At 47.6% G+C, this 10,420-nt stretch overlaps 1 protein-coding gene across 1 annotated transcript in view; it reads right to left on the reverse strand.

Moving 5' to 3' along the window:
* Window positions 1–7,401, reverse strand: part of Siglec15 (sialic acid binding Ig like lectin 15) — a 13,202-nt gene extending 5,801 nt beyond the window's left edge. The window contains exon 1 of the mRNA XM_029560080.1: window positions 7,350–7,401. Within this exon, the coding sequence (XP_029415940.1) occupies window positions 7,350–7,401 (52 nt within the window). The remainder of the gene's footprint in view (window positions 1–7,349) is intronic.
* Between the last annotated feature and the right edge of the window lie 3,019 nt (window positions 7,402–10,420).

Genomic DNA, 10,420 nt, shown 5'->3' on the forward strand with positions numbered 1-10,420 from the left:
CTCAGTCCCTCCCTTTCTCCCTCCCTCCCTCCTCCCTCCCTTCTTCCCTCCTTCCCTCATATTGTGTAGCTCAAGCTGGCCTGGAACTTACTGTGTAGGCCAACCTGGATTCAAACTCACGTCAATCCTTCTGCTTCAGCCTCATGAATCTTGGGATTATAGGCATGAACTTGCAATCTTCCTGCCTAAGCTTTCCAAGAGCTGTGTGCCCTCTGCTCCTACCTGTTTCCCTGCTACTTCCTATCCTCTGTGACCCTAGGCTCTTTTGATCTTTTGCATCTTGCAGGGGCATGGAGTCACTGACTTCCTACGCCTTGTCTGCTATTGTTCATCAATTCAGCAAACATCTATTGGACACTTCTGCACTCTGTGTCAAGTGCTGGGGTATGAGCTGTGGAGAAAAAGATGAACAGGATACCCTATCAACCTGCTTGAGCTAGAATGGAGACAGACCAGTGAACATATAATTACACTGCAGTCTGCCAGGTGCTCTACTGAGGACATGAACAATATTGCCTTTGTCTGAACTTGGTTCCCAGCCCGCTTTCACTCACTGGCTTCCTCTCATTTAGCCTCTGTTCTCTGTGGAATCATCCCTGCAGCAGTTGGCTTCCCTGAGCCCCAAATCTGGCTCTGGCCTCTTAGACCTTGTGCCCTGGGATGGAGGGGGGTTAGGGTGGCAGGAGGATGGGGGCTGGTAGGGAAGGTATATATGGATGGGGTAAGCAGGGATCGTAGAGTCCATGAGAGAGGTTTGCAGAGCTCAGTGAATGGGGGGATTCCACTGAGACTCCAGGTAACAGTTTAGGCACAAAGAACAGGGGAGCAAGCCATGACCACTGCTGTCAGACATAGGGGTGCATGCCTGTAGCCCTAGTGCTCAGGAGAGGATCAGGAATTCAAGGTCATTTTCAGCTACATAAGGACTTCAGGGGTAGCCTGGGCTATGTGAGACCCTGCCTTGAAAATCTGAAAAAAGAAAGCTTGAGGCATGGCTATTGTAGGGGCACAGAGGCATGATGGGATAAGGAAGGCAGACTACTGAAGATTATCAGTTTGTTGGGAGCCATTCCTCATCTCATTTAAAACACACAACAACCCCACAAAATGTCATCACTGGCTGAATTTGAAAGGGGAACTGGGGCTTTCAGAGCCCATGTGACTTGACAAGGCCCATTGATAGCCGACCAGTAATAGAGCCTCAGCTTGCCCCTGGGTGATTCTGCCTCTCTTGTTCATGTTCTTATCATAACCCTCACGCTCAGTTGCCCAAGTATTGATTTGAAATACTGTGAGGTGTGATGTGTAGGGCAGGCCCTGGTGAATTTGCTTTAGGAGCAGAAGGGAACATAGAGGTCCTGTCAGCAGAGGCTCCTCTCTTGGTTCCCACTAGCAGATGTATGTTTCCTGTTCACCTCCTGAGTGGGTTCCAAGGAGTACTGCCTGGACTCTGCTTCTGGTGGGCCTGCCCAAAAGACTCAAGGTGAAGCTGAAAAGTCTTTGGCAGGGATTGCCCAGAGAACAAAGGGATTTGCTTTGGCAGAGATCCTAGCTCCTGGCATCTGGTGACATTTACCATTGCCTCTGAGCAGCTCATGCCTGTCTGCTAGGATGGAGCATGGATAACTCCTGAACTGGAGCTATGGCCCTTTCTCTAGGTTCACGTCATCATAATTATGACTCTTGAGGTCTCACCTAGAGAAAGGTCTAGCAACCTCCAGGGGTCAGTGGGAGGTCTACATTCTTTCTGTTGCCCCAAATACCTACAGTTAGTGATAGGCCACCAGAGATGGTGAGAACATGCCAATTTTGGCACAGCTGAGCTTAGGTGACCATCCCAGTTTTGGTCATTCTTCCATCAGATGTATCTAAGCACTTGATCTGTGTTTGGCATTGGTCTAGGCTTCCTCATATACTGGGTGATCTTTTTGCAAGTTACAAATAATCCCCCCCCCGTCTCAGGTTTCTCTGTAGTAAAGTGGGGCCCATAACAGCTTCCTCACAGGATAAAAGACCAAAAGAAAGTACCCGTGTAGACACAACTGATGCTCCTCATGTGCTATTTCCTTCCCCTCCCTAGCTGTGCAAAGGAGTGAACAGAGAGGCTAGGTGGGCTGCTAGGCAATGGTGAAATGCCAGGGACACCCAGTCACTGCATCATTGGCAGCTCTATGTGGCATCTTACATGAGCTGAATCCAGTCCCCAGTCCTTAGCTGACCTGGAAGCTAGCCATTTATTTACCTATTTATTTATTTTAAAATTTATTGAGTCTACTGCTGAAGAGACTGTGCTGAATGTTGGGGATGTGGTAGCAACAACGCCCTAGTCAGTATGTTGAACATCTAGCCACTGTTCTGCTACTGCTTTGTAAAACAATTCTGCACAGTTCTAACATGTTTACTTAGTTTCCTAGCTAAGCAAAATAAAAGCTAGGAAATAGTGTCTGTTCATAAGGGCATTGAAGGCAGCAAGAAATGACAGCTGGCATTCACTCAGGGAGGAAGGAAATCAGTGGAAACAATGAAAGGCAAGCTCAGAGCAGAAGTGATAAAATACAGCACCATTCACAGGATGAAAGCCAGACTCATCACCATCCTGCATCAGGCTGAGTGACAGGTGCTCTGTTCAAAGATACCTCAAAGCTGAAATGGCTGACCTACAGTACCATTTGGAGGAGTGAACCCAGAGGGCCCTGACTCATCATGACTCTGCATCAGACTGTTGAACAGGTACATCCAGAGATAAAGAAAGGTCATTGTCCTAAGTGCTGCCCTGTTTTAATGGTGCATCCCTCCTGTGGGGTGGTGGTAGCTCCAGCTCTGGCTCTGCAGCTGACTGTGGGACTTTGAGTAAGTCTCTATGCTTGCTGGCTTGCTTGCTCCTTCATGAAATAATGTTTCTGGATATTTTCTAAAGTGACTTTAAGTCTGAAAATCTGTCTGGACATGCTTGCTTTGATTGTCATGATGCCATCCCTCTCAGAGACACAGTCAGTCCATGGTGACTGCCCACTTGGCATCATCTCTCCCCCACCTTCAAAACCTGTAATCCCAGTACTCAGGAGACTGAGGCAGGAAGATCTCAAATTCAAGGCAGCTTAGGCTACACAATAAGTTCCAGGATAGCCTGAACTATATAACAAGACTCTCAAAGAACTAAAAAAGTACTTAAGAAAAAAAAACCCTATGTCTGAAAGCCAAATTTGGATAAAAATGGCAAAGAAGTACATAAAGTATTTTAGAACAACGTTTAGTTAAAAACTTTTTGGTTCTTAAGAGTAAGGCAGTAGCTAGCCAGCAAACTCAGCTACTGGAAAAGACATGTTCACACCTTGCCTATCCTTCATAATGACTGGATTAAAGGTTTACCTGGGTATGTCACAGACAGGAAAGTGAGCCCCATGGTGGCTACAGTGGGACAAGGGCCAGAGAACTGGCACTTGAAAACAATGAGCTCTGCTATGGTAGGCTTCATAGGACAGTTTTTCATGAGAAGCAAGTCATAGATTTGTGGGTGGGAGAGGATGGTGCCAGGTCACCATGGACTGACTCCCTCCAGGAGGGATGACATCATAGTAATGAGAACTGGAGTCCCTCAAGGCCTTGCTGGGCTTCTGCCCCCTCCTCCAGTGCTGACATTGCCAGTAGACAGGCAGCCACTTTGAAGAGCCTAGTGATATGTAAGGGGCTGTTCTTCTGGGGCCCACCTGAGCATGCTAGCCGGGCGCTCTGAGGAGCGGCTTCATTGGTGGTTTCTTGGGCATGGTGGCCCCTTGAGGGCCAGGTTTAGGGGTAAGGAGCTATGTTCAGCCTAGCCATCAAACTTCACCAACAGGGGGCAGGTCTAGCTGGGGTAAGCTGCAGTTCACTGACCTCCCCTGGCACCATGCTGTTCTCCGGACCCTCAGCTTGCTCCGGCCATTTTCTCTCTAGCTTTTCAATGGTGAAAAATTGAGACTGGGAAGGAAACTAGGGAGGAAGGAGATGGGGGGCAGGCAGAATTCCATCCTTTAGTGTGAACAGACCTAGAAGTTTCTAGGAAGGGGTTGAGTTTAAGGGAGTGTGAAGAAAAGGCATGTCTGGTCTCTGTGTCCCTCAGAGGTTCCCTTTAACCCTGTCTATCCAGCTGTGTGGATGTGATGTGGCTGTCAATGTGGCCCATTCACTTGAGCTGATGGAGACATAGAGCCACAGGCTTGCAACCAGTGCCCACCACAGGGTACTCTTCATGGAGCTGGGTCCTACTTTGCTTCCCTCTTCTCCCCCCAAGGTGGGATTTTTCTCAGTCAAGCAAACCTGCCCACAATGCTTATTGGGAGCAGGGGAGACCTCCATATTAAACCCTCCCATTTCCTCCTGGCTCCAGGCAGCAGCTGTTTTCTTGCTGACCTTTCTCCATAATAAGCCCCCCGCCAAGGTCCTTGGGTGAGGTGACTTCTATCACCGCTCTTATCATTTTGTGCTCTCTCTCTCTCTCTCTCTCTCTCTCTCTCTCTCTCTCTCTCCATGGAGTCTCATGTAGCCCATGTTGAGCTTGAATTCCCTGTGTCGCTGAGAATGATTTTGAACTCCTAATGTGTGTCACCATGCCTGCCTTAGTTTTTTGGTTTGCTTTTTCTCTTGTGTTCAGAGCTGGTAAAGTAAAATCTTTTTAGAACCAAGCCAGCCCCAGATCTTAGCACGTGCATGGTGTGAGGAGATGGGCACCCCCCAGAAAGCTCCTACTTCCACCTAGGCTTTGATGCCCTAGCATAGCCCCCTGGGTTTCCTGAGCCATCCGGACACAGGAACATGGATCGTCTACTTGCAGTTAAGAGTAAATGAGCTGCTGGTCAGGAGACTGGACCAGAGTCTCAGTCTTGAGGTTGGCAGCTATTGTGATGTACTGCAATGGGCACAGCTGCCCATCACAGCCTGGAAGAAAGACTGTGGCCTTGTGCAAGATCATCATTTAGACAAGTATTGTTCCTCCAATACCACACTGCCTACCTTTGGCAGCTTTCTAAAACTAGACTGGGGGAGGCACAGGAAGATGAACAGAGGAAGATGAACTATGTGGGGGCTGCTGGGAGATTAGACATTGTGATTGAGGTACAAGTGGCCCCAGTATGTGAGGGAGCAGAGCGTGAGAAATGGAGTTCCTAGGATGAATTCCTTTCACCTTTCAGGCCCTTTTGGATTCCATTTTTGTTTTTTTATGCCCAGCTTGGATCCTATTCTTTTAAACGTGTACAAGGCAGTGATTGGGATGGGTGAGCCTAGGATACCTTACTCCTAGAGGCCTAGGGACTTACCTGTGGCAGTCAAACTGAGCCTGAACCTCAGGGTCACCTGCCCAGGCTGTAGCCTGTATCTTCTGGAAGAACCATGTAGAGGATCACAAGAGAACAACAACCACAAGGGTTTAGGAAGTGGGACCTTGAGGTTTGAACAGTGAGATGGCTGCTGGCATGTAAAGCCCAGTCAGTCAATGATTGCAGCACACAGACTGCATGTCTGACTTAGATTTTGTTCTTTTTAAAAATTTTATTTATTATTTTCACTTTATGTGTATTATTGTATTGCCTGGATGTATACAAGTGCACCCATGTTGTTCAATGCCTGCAGAGGTCAGAAGAGGGTGTTGGATGCCCTGGAACTGGAGTTACTGTTGGTTGTTAGCTGCCATGTGGGTACTGGGAATTAAACCCGCATCCTCAGCAAGAGACCAGTCAGTGCTCTTAACTGCAGAGCCATCTCTCCAGCCCCTGGATTTGGTTCTTAAGACTGATCTACTCACGCTTCTTCTGAATTTTGTTTTTATTTTATTTATTTCTTGTTAAGTTTCTTTTTTCTTTTTTCTTTTTGGACAGGGTCTCCCTAGTCTCAGCCTGCCTGGAAGTCACTATGTGAACCAGGCTGGCCCAACAATCTCACCTGCTTCTGCCTCCCAAGGGTTGGGATTAAAGGCACATGCCATCCACTATACCATGCATTGAATTTTGTCTCTAAATGATTCATAGCAGATCATGCTAAGCAGTTGAGGAAAAGTCAAACTGGAGCCCCAAACCTCAAAGCCCTGCTTCTCTCATCCCGGATCTAGCTCTCTTGCCCCATGCCATTGTGAGTGACCAGGGACTTGTTCTACAGGGCTCATAGAAGTTAGATAATGGGCTCCAGGCTCATAGTTGGTGAATAGCAGAGGCAGGACTCCAAGCTATATATGATACCAACACTTGTGTCCTTAACAATTCATCTATCTGCCACTCAAGGTATGGGCATGGCCTGTCCTTTTAGTTTTCCCTTCCCAGAAAAATGTCCTATTTAGATCATCTGGGGAAAAGATAGCCCTTACCTATCCCTGTCTCTGCCACAGAACATCGACAGGGTGTGATTTGGGGGAAAGAGGGATAAAGCCACACATACCAGGTTCATATCTTGATTCTACTTAGGCCTCATACCAGGAAAGATGACTGGAAGCTCAGAGTACCATGGTGTCAGCACATGACCCATGATGGTCATGCACTGATAACATAGATGCTGAGTTTAGAAACAGGAGAGGTACATTCCAGGCTGGGGCTGGGGAAAGGATTGGTCTGGAGAGAAGGGCTAGGGGGCATGCTGTGGCCAGTTGTCCTTACTACTTTAAACTGCATGGGAGAGTAGCCCCTGAGAGGGTGTTTGGAAATGCTGGCTCCTGGGTCTTTCTGCCTCATGTCCCGAGTCTGCAGGTTGGGGATAGAGCCAAGGAATTTGCATTTTAAGTAATGCCCCCTCCCCTGATTATGATGCAGGTGTCCCCCTTCCCCTGCATCTTTTGAGAAGTACTATTCCCAGGGATACCAATTCACTAAATGAGGTGGCAGAGGAGAGGCCCCACTCACCCATTAGTGTTCCTGTTGGGAGGGTGGTGTGGTCTCTGTCCTTGGCCCCATTCCCCACATGAAGTCATCCTCATCCATATTACAAAACAACCATGTGCTGTTCTCCCTTTGTTTCCAGGGCCATGCCCATCAAGACAAAACAGTTAAATGATAGCAGTACCCAGTGTGTCCAGGACCTGCACTGTCTTCCCTAGTCCTGGGATTTTATTCTTTTCACAGCAAAAGATGGGAATGTGACCTTTGTATAGTGGGGAATTCTGAGGTTCAGGAAGCCAGTGAACTGCCCCCAAGTCACCCAGAAACCTAAGACAATACTAAGATCTGGACCTCTGCTTTCTGTCGCCATAGCCTTCTAATGCTATGACCTATAGGTCATAGCCTGCTCAGACCTATAGGCTGTGGGCAAACCCAGCTGCAGAGCTTTGAGGGGAGCAGACCATAGCTAAGACGGTCTATCCTGGGTTAGAGTGAAAAGCAGAATCTTACCCATCTGGAGGACACACACCAAGCAGACCAGGAGTTGGATGGACCCTTCCATGCTGTAACATCCAGAGACCCAGCAATCCTGCACCCAGCCAGGCCACCATGGAAAGCTGTGTGTGGCAAAGGCAGTTGGGTGGGCTGTGTGTCAAGTCTGCAGGCCTACTGGACTCTATGCAAGTGGAGGAACTGGAGAGAGGCAGCCAGGCTGCCGGTGGTATGATTAGACAGGACCCGTGCAGCTTAGTCATGTGGAAAACCAAGAGGGGAACCTCAGGGATGACTTTCCTAGCTAGAAAACAGGGAAGCAGAGGGTAAGAAGTGGGGTCTTTCTCCCCTCCTCCCCTCCTCCCCTCCTTCCTTCTTTCCTATTCATTTCCCAACCTCCCTGCCTATATTTTCAGCATTCTAGATGGTGTGGTCTCCTTCCAGCCCCTTCTTTTTTCCTCCCCTCTCTTTTCTAAAGAGGCTTTAGCAAGATGTTATGGGGAGGAATCTGTCAAAGCAATAACTGACAGTGAGGCTGTGGAAAGATGTCAGGATGCGCAAGAAAAGACTAGACTAGCTGATGATTTACTTTCGTGATCAGAGCCCTCTCCAGAGAGTCTCCCTTATAGAATACTTCTAAAAGTTTAATGCTCACAAAGATCACCTCTGGGTCTTGTTAAATGTAGGTTCAGATCCAGGTGGTCCAGGTGGGCAAGCCATTTGCATCTTTAACAAGTGTCAGGTAATGCCTAAGCTTCAGGCCCTTCAGCTGTGTTTTTGAAGCTTCCCCCTCCCCATCCTAGGGTCACTGAATGGCATTATCAGGTGGAAGTCAGGAAGAAGGGAAGGAGGGACTCCTGGAGGCTTATTGGATGGTCTCTAGGTTAGGGATTGGAAGAAGACTAATCATGGCTGAATTACCAATGGACTCCATAGGGACTGGAGTTGGAATTGCATTTGAACTGTGATAGCCAGTTTCTTTTCTGGTAATGAACTGAGCTTGTGTCCTTCCACCCCATACAGAGGTCACATTAGCAAAGTGCCTCTTTCTTAAGTTCTTCCTAATGTTGGGCAGCAGTAGGGTTCGCAATCCTGAGGGGTAAGAGATAAAATGAGATATAGTTTTTGGAATTCATATGCAACAAAAGCTCTCACTACCCATCAAGGTGGCATGATGACAATGGTCTAAGAGACTGTGGTGGTGGAGGCTTAGTACCACCAAGAAAGAGTGGAGCTCCACCTCCACAAGTGAACGCTTGAGGTCTAAGGTGGAGCTTTCCTCAGTGATGGTGTGGCTCTCAGGATTTCATTTGCCTCTTTTATCCTCTGTACTCTTCTTCCAAATTCGAACACTAGGGGCAGCCTGTTTGGGGAAATCTGTGGCGTTAATTAAAAAAATGGACCTGGGACGTAAAAATGATGGTGGTGGTGGGACTTGGAGGGTGGATAGCAGATCACTTCATCCTGACAGAGTGGGGTATACCCTCTGCCCTGGGGCCTTATAGCTACACATATAAACCAACTCCCTTTTTTTTTCTCTGAATCGCCCTACTTTTTTCCCCTCTCTTTCTCCTCTTACTTTCTTCTCTCTCCCTTCTCTTTTTCTCCCCCCACCACTTATCTTTTCTTTCACTCTCCGCCCCCCCCACACCATCTGCCTCCTCCTGTGCTACAATAAACTCCAGGCTGAGTACTACTTGAAAGTGAATATTTGGGAAAACACTTGGTGGGAAGGAATCAGCTTTATTCAAGGGCTGCTCTGAAGAAGGTGGATGGACTCCCATCTTTGACAAAGCTCCATCTTGGGGGACTTAGGGGGTGCAACAGTCTTTTGTAAGGAGGAAGGGGAGGGGCAGAACTGGGCAGGGTCTTTGTTATTCAGGACATGCGTCTCCTTTTATCTTTGTCTTCACACACCATACTAGTTCTGTGCCTCCTAAAGCCAGCTCCTGTAATTCTCTATCGGGAGACACACCACTTTTCTGAGCTTATATCAGTTTACATGCTTTCTGTTAGTTGATTCAAAGAACTAAAGACCGAGGCGGAGCATTACAAGGCCTACCAGAAGTTCTGGGTTCTATAAATCGGAGACAACGTCTTGACCATTTCAGTTACCTTCTCTCTAGAATTTAGAATGCTGAGCAAAAGGAAGGAAATGATGTAAAAGGCTTAGGGAGGGGCAAAAGGGGCAAAAGGGGTAACCTCTGCCCAGGACAACTCCCCGAAGGAGTGGCTTTGTAACACCAGGACTTCTGTCCTTATAATAGGGCCAGGCTCTGGTTTACAGCAATAATTCTTTAGAAACAATAAATAGAGTAAAAGTTTACCTGGCAAAGTGAGCAAGTAAATCAGGATCTGATGTCCCCCAAGCTTGGGTTTGGGTTTCCAATGCCCATAGATGTGTGTGGAGATGTATGTATAGAGACAGGTATATAGTATATACACATAGTGACTGTTCAGATAAATGTTTATGCTTGTATTACTGGACTATAAGCTGATGCTGCTTTTTCCCAATTTCTCTGTGTTACTGGGTTAGGATCCATACTGTGGGTTTATTGGAGCAATGTTCAGGAGTCAAAAGCTGGCAGGAAGGAATCAAATGTATTCAATTAAATTTATTCAAATTTATTATTTATTTTATTATTCAAGGGCTGACTCTGAAGAGGTGGAAGGACATCACCCTCAAAGTTCTGTCTTGGGGGAGCTCAGAGGTGCACAGGGCTCTACTGGGGAAGGAAAAGAGGGCAGAGCAAGGAGGCTGTGTAGTGAGTGGGTCTTTGTCATCCAGAGCATGTGTTTCCTGTTTTCTTCCTCAGACACCTTTTCCCGCTGCAATGGGCCTCCACCCTTTGGGGCTAGCTCCTACAGCTCTTTTTCTTTGAATACTTTTTGACAGGTTGTAGAGTTTATTGGTGGGCATGATGAAGCAGGGTAGTACAATGGAAGCCCTTGCAAGGCCAGGGCTCTCAACTTGTCTAGATTATCATTGGGATTTGGTCCACTCTTGCAGCCATTAGAGGTGGCTTCACAGTTAGTATAGATGACCGTGGTGATGGGGTCAGTGTGAACCCTGGCCACCGTGCTCTGGG

The sequence above is a fragment of the Nannospalax galili genome, unplaced genomic scaffold (genome assembly GCF_000622305.1).
Source record: "Nannospalax galili isolate Female #2095 unplaced genomic scaffold, S.galili_v1.0 scaffold169, whole genome shotgun sequence".
NCBI classification, from domain to species: domain Eukaryota; kingdom Metazoa; phylum Chordata; class Mammalia; order Rodentia; family Spalacidae; genus Nannospalax; species Nannospalax galili.